General features: G+C 44.9%; 1 protein-coding gene across 1 annotated transcript in view; it reads right to left on the bottom strand.

Moving 5' to 3' along the window:
• The window catches only part of CLINT1 (clathrin interactor 1), a 73767-nt gene extending 60484 nt beyond the window's left edge, over positions 1-13283 (bottom strand). The window contains exon 1 of the mRNA XM_075900630.2: positions 13087-13283. Within this exon, the coding sequence (XP_075756745.2) occupies positions 13087-13277 (191 nt within the window). The 5' untranslated portion in view covers positions 13278-13283. The remainder of the gene's footprint in view (positions 1-13086) is intronic.
• Between the last annotated feature and the right edge of the window lie 1075 nt (positions 13284-14358).

The following is a 14358-nucleotide window of genomic DNA, read 5'->3' as shown; positions in this document are numbered from 1 at the left end:
CCCCCCCCATGGTTTTCATAGTGCCTTTTATAGAATAGCAACATTACCACAATGAAAATTCTCTATTATCTGTCAAATTTAACTTGAAGGGGAAATTATTCACCCTGTGAGGTAACTTCTTGTCGTCCCCCCCCCCCCTTTTTCCTTCTTCCCTATTTATTTTGGTCCTGAACATCTAACACTCTGGTCATCTGCAGAAGTGGGCTGTGCCCACTAAAGCTCATGATACCATCTACATGTTCTCTTAGTCTGGTAGCACTTTATAGACTATTTGTTGATTTTTTTAATGTTAATTCTTCAAGGTATGTCCCTATGGGTTCTCCACTTCAGGTATGCATATGCCTCTTGAACCCTTGGCTGGAGATTTCTAGCTAGCAGTGTCAATTTAGCCCACACATGCGCCCTATGCTCCCTTGGAGCAGAGCAAGCAGTGGACACATCTTGAAGAACTACAGGTTACTGCTCAGGTGAACCATTTCTTTCTTGTTCTAGTAGTGTTGTTCTGGGTGCTACCCCTTGTGATGTTACCTTACTGAAATATTAGTCATCTGATTAAACTGTGGGTCATGGCCAGAAAGGGTTAACCAACTCACAGGTGACTGACCCTGGGTCGACCTAATCAGGAAGGCATGATAAGTGGGCTGTTACATTAGAATAGAGTAGAACTTTAACAATGCAAGTTTTCATTGTTATCAGAGAATGTTAAGTGTTTGCTAAGGTCTTATGATGCGAACAAGCAATCCCTGTCTGTTACTACAACTCTGAATCGAGACCAGAAGGAAACATTAACACTGATGATGAAATTTGACTGAAGTAGCATTATTGCTCGTGTGTCTCTGAAGGTTGTGGTAAACTACACATGAACTGTTTAATGCCGTGATCTCCAATCTTTTTAACCACAAGATCACTTTTTCAATGTAAGGGCAATGTAAGATCTACCTCAAACTCAAATACCCTCACCCCGCTTCCTTCCCACCCCTTCTCTGAGGCCTCCCCTGCTCACTCCATCCTCCTTCCTCCCCCAGCCTCACGCACTTTCACTGGTCTTGAGCCTGGAGTGTGGAAGGGGCTCAGGGCTTAGCTGAAGGTGAGGGATTGGGGTCCAAGAGGGGTTTCAGGAGTTTGAGTGCAGGGGGATTCACGTCAGGGGCAGGAGGTTGGATGTAGGTGGTGGTTCAGGGAGAGAATAGTCAAAAACCAACACTAACCCACTTTGCAAGCGGTAAAAGTAGTAACAACCACCCCCACATATGGTTGGGTCAGGAGATGAGAGTGAAGGGCAGTGTGCGGTTTGTAAGAATGACAGACATAGTGTGTGAGAGTGACAGATTTGCATTGCCAAGTTCCCTCCATCCCCTTCTCTCTGTGTGGAGATAGGTACCGAAGGGGGGAGGAGGGACACCCTGACACCAGCATCCTGCCTCTTCTTCCTCCCACACCCTGCACAGCAAGCAGGAGGCTCCCAGGGGCAGCTACAAGGCAGAGGGAAGGAGCAGCATGACACTGGGTGGAGGGGGCAACTGAAGTGCCAGCGCTTGATAGCTTCTTGGCCAAACCAGTCAGGATCATCTGTGAAGAGGCTCCAAGATCTACTGGCAGATCCCAATCTACTGGTTGGTGACCAATGGTTTAATGGCTAAATTAGCTTTTGCCAATTGCTGTGATGTTTGGGAGACCGATCAAAAGCCTACTGTGTTCTCCCATGCCAAGAGGCTACAGTAAGGATACAAAATTCCTTTGGACAAGATTCCTTGTTCATCTCATATCTCCCTGGATGCTCATGGAGAAAGCTGCAAGCTATAAAGAATGACATTTCAAGATACCCTGCTACCCCTTTAGTGGACATTGACTTAGGGTGTCAGATCTGCTTGAGGTTTCAATCAAGGGAAAACTAAGCCAAAAGTATTGAGGTCCCAGTCATTAGCTGAAGTCACTCTGGATATGGATTTTGGATTATAACCATGGACTAAATTCTAAAATCTGTTTGCAACTACAAGATCACCATCTTCATTATGTAACTGAACCTCAAGAATCAAACTCATGTCTGTACGTAGATTGATCTTTTAACCAACACTTTTCCTTTTAATGCATTTTAGTCTAATTAAGAATTGGCTATAAGTATGTGTTTGGGATAGTATGAAATATGTGCTGACCTGGGAGGCACTGTGCCCAATCCTTTGGGCTGGGTAGAACTTTATTTGATAGGAGTGCCTGAGGTGGAAGCTTTAGGCTGGATACTTTAAGAGAACTGCATAGTTTTGATTTCTGATGGACCAATAAAATAATACAGGAGCTATTTTGTGCTGGTTTGGTGAATATAAATATTGGAATAACCATCAGCTTTGGGGATTGGCCATCCCATTTCTTGCAGTGTCCCCTAACTGAGTGACTTCAGCTGGCTCCTGGGACTCCCGCATATAACATGCATCCTCAAGAGGCGCATGTGCACTTGAAGTAGAACTCCCACAGAGCACTACTTGAAGTAGTTTGAGTTCAAGAGCCTGTAATATACAACTGGTTTCTCTAACAGCCCCACAGTCAAAGGGCAGGTTTTATTCTCCCCTTTTTTGTGACAGTTATGTACGTGTACTAGTGGGAAAATGATGGTCTGCATGCTCCAGTTTTGCCATTTGTGTCTTCATTACTGGTATCTGAATTTTATATTACTTCGTTCAACAAGCTCTGAGGTTTCAGGAGCAGGGGTTGTTGTTGTTATTATTTTAAAGAGATGTCATTTACCAGATGCTTTTAATACAGTTGCTCAGAAAAAAAAGTTTAAGCTCTCTTTTGAAACATTTCTATTTTCAAATTGTTACTTTTACACTTTATACAGTGGAGGTATTAAGACTTAGTCAATTTTTTGTTTTGTTTTTCTATTTTGTAAACCACTTTGAAATGGGAGAACATGCAAAACTAAAGTAAACAGATCTAAATCTCAAGCATACAAAGGCTGCATTTTAAAGTGACATGTGAAAAGAGAAATGCATATTGATAGGGAAAACACTATCATGTTTTGTCACCAATAATTTACTACTGAGCCTCCTCTATCAATACTCTTTCAGTCATTCGAATATTCCTTTCACTTAAAGGTGGGACTGAAAAGCAAGTTTTTTATTCTTATTTTTAAAGCTGGCTCAGCTGCCTGATTTGGGGGGGGGGGGGAGTGAGCAAGTACCAACCCACAGCCAAGGAAATCTCTTGTTTATTAGTGGGTTCTGACATGTAGCCATCTCTAAGTCCAGTATCACAGTCAGCTATCAGGGTGTATATAATCTACTCACCCCGCAGGCTAAGAGGATCTTTCTTTTCTTTCCTAACATTGTCATAAAGCAAATTTTATAACACAGAAATATTATTTCAGTCAGGAGGAATTCAAAGGGATTCATCATTCTCTGCATTTGCCTCATCATGAAGTTGGTTCTAGAAAATGAGGAAGAGAAAATGGCCATTAGCCAGCTCAACCTCTAAATGTGCTCATTCTTCACCCAAGGAGAGGAGAAAGCCAGCCACCAATGGCTCGCACTTGAAGGTTTCCACTGAAACAGCGTGACTGTCTATACCTTCACAAATGAAAAAGCGAACAGCAGATGCTACACAGAGTTTAGGTGAAGCTGATATTACAGGGTGCATACACAGAATGAACACAGAATTCTTTCCTTTGAAATCAAATGATTTAGTAACAACTGCAAGGCTTATGTATTGATATACCTTGAAAGGGGCAATCCCGATTGGAAAAGTTGGTTTTATACAATGGACAGAAATTAGTTACTTTGGGAAGGAAGCACGTATACACCACACTATTTCAGGGGTTTTCAAACTACGGACCGTGACTCAGTACTCGGTTGCGCAATGTCAGACACTGGATCTTGTGATGGGGAGGAGGGGTGCTAGAACAGGCTTCAGGACTGTCCTGGCACTCCAAACTGTGCTGCACCCCAAAAGCGGCCAGCAGCAGGCCAGGCTCCTAGGTGGGGGCAGAGGTGGGGGGGGGGGAGGAGAGACTCGCACAAGGCTCCACGCACTGCTCCTGCCCTGCGCACTAGCTACGCACTGTCATTGCCTAGAACCTACTGCTAGCTGCTTCTGGGGCACAGCATGGCCTGCAATGCCAGGACAAGCAGGAAGCTGCCTTAGCACCCCTGTTACAATGCTGACCAGGAGCCACTCAAGGTAAGCCCCTCCTACCCCAGCACTGAACCCCCACTAAAGCTGGAGCCTCCTCCTACACACACCGCAAAGCTCTCAGCCTCAGCCCATCCCAGAGCCCACAATCTAGTCACGTTACCTTGGGTCGTGGGCATCAGTTTTCTTCAACTGGGTCACAAGAAAAAAGTTTGAAAACCACTGCACTATTTGATAATGCACCCGGGTAAGCTGTATGATCTGGAGGCAACATCATAGCATTGGGAGTCAAGGACATTGGAGTTTTAATCCTGGTTCTGCTGCTGTCACACTGTAGCAAAGCACTTCACCTCTGCCTGACTTCCCTTGGCTATAAAACGGAAGCAGAGCTTACCTACTTGAGAGATGTCAAAGTTAGTTAATGACTGAAGAGCGCTCTGCAGATGCTCAGATAGGTACAGAGAGCCTGATCTGGCAGTAAGATTAGCCTACAGTACATATATGCTTATCTTGGTTCTAAGTATTGCATTTTTATACTCCATAGAACGGTAAGAGTTTCAATCAAATTGGTCCTGCCCCCTAACTAGGCTCCTAGACAATACAGAAATACAAATAAATAAAAAGTAAGGAGCTCTAAGGTCAAGCCATAACAGGAATAAAGCTTGAGTGGATGAGATCTGACACAAACTTCCCAAAGACTTTCCTATCAACTGCTTTTTTTAAATTTAAAATTGTGTGCCCAAGTAGAATGTTCAGCCAGGGGAATGATCCAACACCACAGAATGACGTTACCCATTAAATGCAATAACGTAGGGCAGGTCTTAGAACAAGATGTTACAAATCATTAATAGTACAATGCCTATTAACGTTCACAAGACAGTAAGTTAAGGAACAAAGTGGCACATTTTGGAAAGCAATTTGTTCAAGCCACCCTAACCTTTTTATGAATAGTAGGCAATTAAAGCTACCTTCATTTTTCTACATGAACCATAGGATTTCATTAATATTGAGGGCTAGGCATTTTGAGATCTTAAAACCACAGAAATTGCAATACTGGATTCCAACTGAGATGCATCCAAGTCCGAAACCCCATATGACAGACAGATGCCTCAAATGCAAGGTATAAGAAACCCTGTAACGGGTAATTAGGGAATAACTTTGCTACCAGACACAGTCCAGGGTACATACTGTGGCTTCCTGAGAGCAGGGCTGCCAGCAGCTGCCAGCTAGCTCCTGGGAAGCCGGCTGCAGCAAAGTCTCCCCCTGGGCCCACAGTGGCAGCAAAGTCTCCCCCTCCCCGGAAGCAGAGCCTGCAGTATAAAGATTAGCTGCAGAGCCCGCTAGGCGTGTAACTTTTAAAAATGTTAGCAGTTACACAGTTCCCTTTTTAAATGCCTTTTACATCCCTAGCTGAAATTAAGATGTAACTGCTCTGTTTGTTACTAAGCTGTTTATTCAGCCCTACAAGAAACAAGGGCTTTGAGAAAGATGCTGCTTGTGACAACTGTGCTTGGCAGACGCAGTTACAGACAATGCTTGTATGCATCAAACAGCTTCATGATGATCTTTCTTCTCAATCCCAACACCACATTCCTTCTCTCTCTCTCTCAGAAGGACTAATAGAGCAGAGAAGAAAAGTCCTTACAAGGATGGAGACAGTAACAATCACCTTGCTTGTAATAATGATATAAAATGCTCACTGTTCTAGCACTTATCACAGGAAGGTTTCAAAAAACAGCAATGGGAGGATAACTCACGCAGTGAGGGTTAACTACACTACATACAGCAATCAAAATGCTCCTTGATTCAGAGATCTTGTTTATGCAGAACACAATAAATCTTAAATATAAGGTAGAATGAAATGACCCTGGAACTAGAGGGAAATGTACAGGAAGGTCAGACCACTGTAGATAAGTACTAGACAGTTATTCACCCTTCAACTGGATCTCTCTCATGTGACAGATCATTTACCGTAATACCTGCTATTACTAAACCAATGAGCGACACTTAGTCATGGAATGGCTGAATACTCTGGGTGGACAAATCCATAAACCAAAAAGAAAACTGCCTGTAAGCAAGCTCAACAATTACAGGCATAAGGAAAAATTGTTGAAAGCAGTTAAGTGAGGTTTTAAATCACACAGTGGAGTAATGATGTAGGGCTTTACTTGAATGTGAACTATAAGCTACATTTATGCATCAGCTTTCATTCCCGACCCCCTCCCAGGATCCCAAATTGTTTTGGAAACTTTATAACTATCTAACAGGGGTGGGGAACTTTTTTGGGGTCACAGGCCGCTGACACAGAAGGGAGAACACAGAAAAATCAGTCAGGGGCCGCACAAAAGTGAGAAGCAAAAGGGCCCTCAAAACACAAACCTTCACGGACATGGCCCAACTGAGAAGGAGAAAGACATTCCCCGCATTCCCCTCATGCACCAGAGCCTAGGGGAGCCCAGGCTAGTAGACTGTGTGCTCCAGCTCCACGGGTGGATTGGGGGGGGGGGGGGGGGGGGAGATGGAAGAAGAGACCTGGAGTGCCAGCATGAGTTCGCTGATGCTGGGGGAGGGAGTCCCAAGCCTCAGGGGCTAGATCCAAGCAAGCCAGGGGTTTAGCCCCAGGTTCTCTTCCCCTGCTATATAAGCACAAATGCATAGGAATCAAGTCTACTCTACTTTAAATGCAGTCACTTCAGGGGAAGAACACGTTAGAACAGTGCATAGAAACAATAAGAAAACAGACCATTCAGGACAGTAAATAAGACTAGTACATCCAACTGAAAGCAGAAGAGAAATTCAGGCAACAGAACATATGCACCATTACCCACATTTGAATCTGGCAAGGATGATAGAGCTAACGTTTCCATTCCTTTGAAAAGTACAACGGCAACTTAAGAATGGCCATACTGGGTCCATCTAGCCCAGTGCCAATGCCAGGTGCCCAAGAGGGGATGAACAAATTATCAAATGATCCATCCCCTGTCGACCATTCCTAGCTTCCGGTATAAACACTAGGGACACCATCTCTGCCAACCCTGGTTAATAGCCATTGATGGACCTGTCCTCCATGAACTCCATTAGTTCTTTTTTGAACCCTGTTATCTTGTCCTTCACAACATTTTCTGGCAAAGAATTCCACAGGTTGACTGTAGGCTGTGTGAAGAAATACTTCCTTTTGTTTATTTTAAGCTTGATGCCTGGTAATTTCATTTGGTGACCTCTAGTTTTTGTGTTAGTGCAAAAAAAACCCATTAGTATACTATCCCTTGTTTTAAACTTTTACTTAAGCTTCTTTGGAATAATCTTTTATAGAATACAAAGCATTATGCATGGTGCTTTGTGCAACCAAACTAGAAAAAGGAACTTGCATGATAGACAATAATTGCAAAATACTCTAAGTTCCCATAGTGAAGACTTGCTGACAGTCAAGGCCTAAAATATGTGCACCATCCTAGAAACTAAGGCCAGGTCCCCACTACAAACTAGGGGTGTAAAGAGTTAACTGGTAGGGGCTGGAGCAGCTTCCTGCCTGCTCTGGGGAAGGAGGCTGTGCCAGCCCTGTGGAGCTCACTACAGGCAGGGGGCTGCCCCTCCCAGCTGGAGCAATCCCTGTCCATGGCGGGCTCACTCAACTCCCTGCTGCAGTTTACACGCTGGCTCCCCAGCAGGCAGCTTCGCTGCAGGCTCTGCTGTATAAGGCTTATTTAAGTGTTATACTGCAGAGCCCGCAAAGCATGTAACTGCTAGGATTCTTAGTGGTTACACTGTTATTTTTAAATGACTTTTTACATTCTTAGGACAAGTTTTTGTCCACATAGCAGTAGCATGGGTGTGATGAGTGTGACCTGACTGACTTTGCTATGCTGGCAAACCCTCCTACTGTACACAGAGTTATACCAACAAAATTGTGCCTTGTATGCTAGAATAGGTGATTTTGCTTGTAGGGGCTGGGCTTAAACTAGACCAACAAAAGCAGTTTTGTTGGTATCAACTGCCTCCACACTAGGATCACACAGTATAACAGCACAACTATACTAGCAAAGCACTACTAAAGTAGACCTTAGCCTAAGATTCTGACGACACAGCACTCTAACATTCTGCCAGAGCACCAGTTTAGCAATGACTCAGAGGGGAGGGTGTTACCTGAATCAACAAGATCATATCAAGTAATACCCTAGATTCTTCTTGAGAAGATAGAAGAGTGATCTGGCATTTAAACACAGACCAGATTCAACCCTTTGGTGTAGGGATGTAAGCGAGTAGTCGACTACCCGCTTCCCCCTCACCCCCGAGCCTCTGTATCAGAGGCAACAAGGAAGAGGGTGGAAGAACAGGAGCTCGTACTGGGGGAAGCCAGCTTGAAAGCCAGTTTCCCTATCACCTCCCCTCCCCCACCCCACGCTGCAGCAAGGGGGCAGGGGAGGCTGCCGCAAAGCAGCCTCTGCCATGGTGGGCTCAGGTTCACCGCAGGCAGAGGCTGCTCTGCAACCCACAGTCAGCCCAGGCCACCAAGGACACGGGCTGCTGCCGGAGCATTTAAGATGAAGAGCTGAAGCACTCCCAGCTCTGTCCTGGTTTGCGCCGGTCTGGGACCTACCCTCGCTGCAGCTCTGCAGTTCAAATGTAGTAAGACTTGGGCTGCCTGCGTACCTGGCTCCTACTACATTTACATTGCAGAACTGCAGTGGGAATAGCTCCTGGACCAGCACAAGCCAGGACAGAGCCCTTCCCTTATCAACTAATCATGCAGTCGATACAATTTGTATCGACTACATTAGTCAATTGCCTGCCTCTCAACATCCTTACTAAGTGTCAGGACAGTGAACAAGATGACAGCTCAGTCCAGTATGACTGCAGTAAAAGAGTTTTGTTTCAAATAAAGCCTACTTTGAAATTAATGTTTTTTTTAAATGACACAAGTTTACAGAATCAAAGGTTTCATCTTCTCCAATGTTAATTTACTTACAAGTTAACAATAATTAAAAAAATAGCAATTTATTCCAGAAAGATGAGAAAATTCAAGGCAGAGGTCTGCAGGCAGTAATAAGCTATTCAGACATGATTCCTCACACTAATACCACACATCTCAGAAATACTTGTTCAAACTGTGGTATTTATTAGCACCATTCCTATGTTTTAAATCACTTCTGAACAGTGCAAGAGATGCTATTTAGAGGCAGGAGGGATATTAAAGATACAAAATCCTCTCTAACAGAATTACATTATCCATCTTGTTTAGGCCCCAAACTATTTTAAAAGGGCCAGTAAAGACATGGCATGAAATTATTGTTCATGTACAGCTTAACATGAGAAAGTGTGATGACATTAAAAGATTATATTAATAGTTAAAAATACTGAGATCACAGGGTGAAAATTGGAATAGTGTCTTCCCAAAACTTCAAGGGATATTATCAGGGAAGACCAAAAATAAAAATATTAACCAGAAAAATCTTACAATGTGTCAGGTAAAATAGAAAATGACTTAATGAAACTGAAGTAATCAAGAGAAAGATTTAAATATTTACTTGTGGTCTTTGGTTTGCAACTACCATTATGGTCTGAACCTGCAACTTCTTATGCAGGAGACCCTGCACCAAACTGGAGTCAGAAGACTGGGGTTGTGTGGGAGCACACGGATCTACCAACATTAACAAACTGCAGGATCAATGCCTTGGAATGGATGCTCTTTGAGGAAGGGACCAAGTTTTTTTATATATACTGTATATGTATGAACAGGGCCTAGTACAGTGGGCAGCTGACCCGTTTGGGACATCTAAGCACTACTGCACAGCCAGGACAGGACAGGTGAATCAGAAAATGAAACTGGCATTATGACTAGGCAGCTCAGTTTCTAGCTAAACCAAGGGAAGCATACAAAGTAAATACCTTAAAACTAAACTTTGGATCTTTATTTGCACTTTTAGTTAACTGAAGAATTATTCTGTCATCACTTGTCATGCCCAGTCTATTTTCAGATCATAAATTCTCTGGAATCCATCTAGTACATACAAAAGCCTCTAATCTGACATCCAATATGAATGATCAAAGAGTTGTAAGCCAATCAAAGCCAAAGTTTAGGACACACGTCATCATAGTGTGGATCTAAAGAACAGAAATAAATGACTGAGTGTAAGGTTTTTTTATCAAGATATTTCCAACACAAATTCATACCATAGATTTATAATAGATGAGTAAGTTACAGCAGTAAATAGGCCAAAAATCAGCTTTACATGGAACTAAGGTCTGGGAGTTAAAATTAAGCAAACCCCTTCAAACTGAAGTTTTCAGAAGTGTGCTTTCAAGTTACTTGCAAATTTCGAGACGCTTCCTTATTTAAATATCATTCTCCCGCTTCAAAAGTACAAAGTATTACTCGTTAAAATTCAACCACTGTAGAAAGAGGATTTTTTGAATGACTGATTTTTAATAGCGTGGAGAACCAAGTATACTTGTCAAAGCAAGTGGAAATGGCACTAGATATGAAGGAGACATGCAGTCTATTACTACCAGCTCTTTCCCTGAATTTCTCAGCTTCCTTTCCCATCTAGAGGGCAACGACTATTCTTCTTTGTAAATATAGTACTTGGAGAAGTGCTATGGTTGTAAAACACTATAAGACAGTTATTAATAAGGTTTATTTATTCTAGGCCTGTATAGCATAATGGAACCCTGATCACTTTTGAGTGCTAATGCTTTCAAGTTAACAACTTTTGCAAGTGACTTTTCAGTTTAGTGATCTAATTACCCAAAGGAGATAAGTATCTTAAAATAATTGAAACTATTTCGTTTCACTAAAGTTGAAAAAGTTTCATTGTTGGAATTTAAAATAATGAAAATTAAATGCAAATTTCAGTTTTTAAATGTAATGAAAGTCTATATTAATGTTCAGTAAAGTAAAATAGGTGTGCATGTGCATGTATATTTGTTTATAACAAAACCTATTCAAAAAAAACAAAACTTAATTTGTGTCTGAACTCCCTGACAACTTCCTTTTAAGTCCTGGAATTTGAGGTCAGCACAGGAATGCTAGAAACTGAAGACTGATAAAACCTGACATACTATGTTTTATATCTATTAAAACTAGATCTCATCTATGGTAAGAGTCAATTTTTGTCATAAAAAGGAGACTCAGCAGAGAAAAGATAACTTCTTCAGAAAGTCTTATTCCTTGTGGTTTTTAAGCATCAACTTCATTTCCTGTCCTAGAAAAGTCTCAGTTGGGTACTGAAGTAATAGAGATTCAGCCATATTAGTCTGGTCTAGCTGAAACAAAAGACAGGACTGCAAAGCGCTGCATAGCCCTGTCTTTTGTTTCAGTTGGGTACTGAATTGGGTAACACCAGAAAATAAAATGAATACTTCATCAGTGTCAGTAAGAAGCCACTTCAGCTGGCAGTTCCTAAAACAGGCCAGTTCAAAACTATTCAAACAAATTAGAGTAACTGAAGATTACTCAAAATTTAAGAATCTGTTTCTCAAAAACATGAGATTCTAAAGCCAGAAGAGACAATCAGATCATGTAGTTTCTAACCTCCTGTATAGCATAGGCTATAGAATTTTCATCCAACTACTACTGTACTGAAGTTGATAGCTCATGTATGGAGTTATCTTTAAATAAAAACTGCATTCTCTGAGGCAGACACATTTTGAGTAAAAATCTCAGTCTCTTCACCACTACAAATAAGGAAGGGCAGAGAAACACACTAAGTGATAACTCAGGACGGGTTATATTTTTCAAAATGTCACAGAGGTGATGGTTATGATAACTGTAATCAACGCAGCCAGGCTAATGACAGAGTTTTTCACCTGTAGCATGTAACTATGCAAATTGCTGAGTCCTACATCCTACACTAAAATGTGTCTCCCACCAAAGTAACTCACTCACACATCAACTTAATAATTCTGTCTCCACAGGAGACATAGCACTTGGGCCAACATATTTAGGTAGACACAGCATCAGTGAAGGCACTGCACTGCACACATCAACTGTTGCTGCCTTTGACTAGCCACCTCACCATGCCCCATCCGGAGAGTTAAATCACTGCAAGCACTCCTCGTGAGGACACAACACAAGGAGCATAGACATGCAAAAGCAATTTAACTACTCCAATGGCTATACCTCGACATAATTGAGATCAACTTAATGTTACAGTGTGTGTCCTAAGCTATCTGGATTTTTTTAAGGTCCTAAAAAAAAAAAAATGTGTTTTACTTCCTGGATTTCTTTTCTTTTCCCCACCCACTCCACCTCTTGCCCAGAGACTGTGCAGTACGTGGCTTTGGGAGCATTACAAAACTCGAGAAAAGTTTTCTGGGGATTTTTTCCAATACAGGTGATTTTTTAAGTGTCGAGAGAGAGAGAGAGAGAGAGAGAGAGAGAGAGAGAGAGGACTGGAGACAGGGGTCAAATAAGCAGGGCTGGATTTTAGAGGGACAGCTGCAAAGACACTAAACTAGGGAGGGAAATAGGGAGGGAAAAAAGAACAGCAGCTAGCCATGACTATGGAGGACAGATCATCTAGAAGAGAGAGACAGGAACCATCAGAAGGGGGCAAATGATAAGGAGGGAGACAGATCAGCTAAACGGGGGTGGGGAAATTGAGGCTGCCAAAGAGGCAGCAGCATGGGAGGGGACATCGGGGGGGGGGGTTGGGGGGGGCAGGACACGGGGGGGGGGGGGGGGGGGGGTTGTGAGGGGGCAGCCATGGACAGGCAGCCATGGCAGGGGGGGGGGGGGTGGGGGGGGGGGGACATTGGGGGGGGGGGGGTTGTGAGGGGGCACCAGCCATGGCAGGACATTGGGGGGGGCAGCAGGGACACACGGGGGGGCTCTGAGGGGACGGTCACGGCGCGGGGGCCGCCAGCTCAGCAGGGGGCGGGGCAGCGGCCATGTTGACGGGCCGGGAGGGGGTCGGGGAGGCCCGGGGGGGGGGCACGCGGCCCCCGACACCCCATAATACTCACGCCTTGTCCACCAGCTCCCGCACTTTCCACATGTTGAGCATGGCGGCGCTGAGCGCTCCCGGCCCGAGCCCCCCGCCGCCGCCGCGGCACCGCCAGGCCAGGCCCGCCTCGCTCGCCGCCGCCTCGCCCCACACCACCCAACGGCACCCACGGACGCGGCGCGGCCCGGCCCCCGGAAGCCGACGCCACATGCCCGCAAGGCCTGCCGGGACTTGTAGTCCGCCTCCCGGCGGGGCGAGGAGACGGCCGCGGCCGGCCTTAGGCCTCGCAAGGCATGCTGGGGGCGGCAGGCCTCCCCGCTAAGCTTCCTGGGAGGTGTAGTCCCCGGAGGGAGTTCCTCGCAAGGCATGCTGGGAAGGGCTGGCTATCAGAGGCAGCAGCTGGGCTGGGCTGGGCGGTGCCAGGGCGTGCACCCTGCGGGGAGGGGAGGGCAGTGGGGTGTGGGCGGGGCTCCTGCTTTGGGGGCAGGACTGGCTGGTCTTGGGTGGCTCCCGGGCAGCGGTGCAGGGGGGGGCTGAGGCAGGCTGCCCCCAGAAGCAGCCAGCAGCAGGTTCCCAGCCAATGGGCTGCGGGGCTAGTGCCAAGGTGCAGACCCGTCTGCTGCTCCCCCCACACCGAGGAGCCGGGCCGGCTGCCCCATTTGTGGGGCGCAGCCTGACTGCGGTGCGGGGACAGGCAGGTGGCTTCCTTAGCACCCCCAGGGATCCCCCTGCAGCAGTGAGACCCAGCACCTGATATTCCGCCACCCGGAACTGGTGACTCCTAGTTTGAAACCCACTGATCTAGTTCTCTACCCACTGTCAATGCCAGGTCATGCCCGTCCTGTCAGCCATCCTTGGCTGCTTGTGTAGTTCTCTCTGCCACAAAGCCACCCGCTCCTGGTGGGGTAGGCTTGGTGCAATTTCTTTTTTATACATTTTACAGATCACATCGATGGGTTTTTTTAAACATCTATGGAAATGTTCGCAGCTGTAGGACATTAAGGGGGGAGGAGGTGTTTTTGACAATAATTATTAAAAGAAAACTGTACAAAGCCACAATAGCATCATGAGCCAAAATCAGCTGGAAGGGAGAATGTAATCCGAAAAATGTAAATGATCCATGACTTTCAAGTAAGACAGCAAGCTGGATGCCCCAAAAGCCACAGTCCCACAATTAAAGAACAGCATGCGGATTTTAAAAATATCAACCTGGTTTAGAGGTGAAAGGAAAGCAGCTCTACAGATAATATACATGTCCTGTTAGAAGGGTGGGTAAAGATGACAAGAGTCA

The sequence above is a fragment of the Pelodiscus sinensis genome, chromosome 16 (assembly GCF_052426305.1).
Source record: "Pelodiscus sinensis isolate ZL-2025 chromosome 16, ASM5242630v1, whole genome shotgun sequence".
Lineage (NCBI taxonomy): Eukaryota > Metazoa > Chordata > Testudines > Trionychidae > Pelodiscus > Pelodiscus sinensis.
This window is presented reverse-complemented; position numbering and strand designations above follow the sequence as displayed.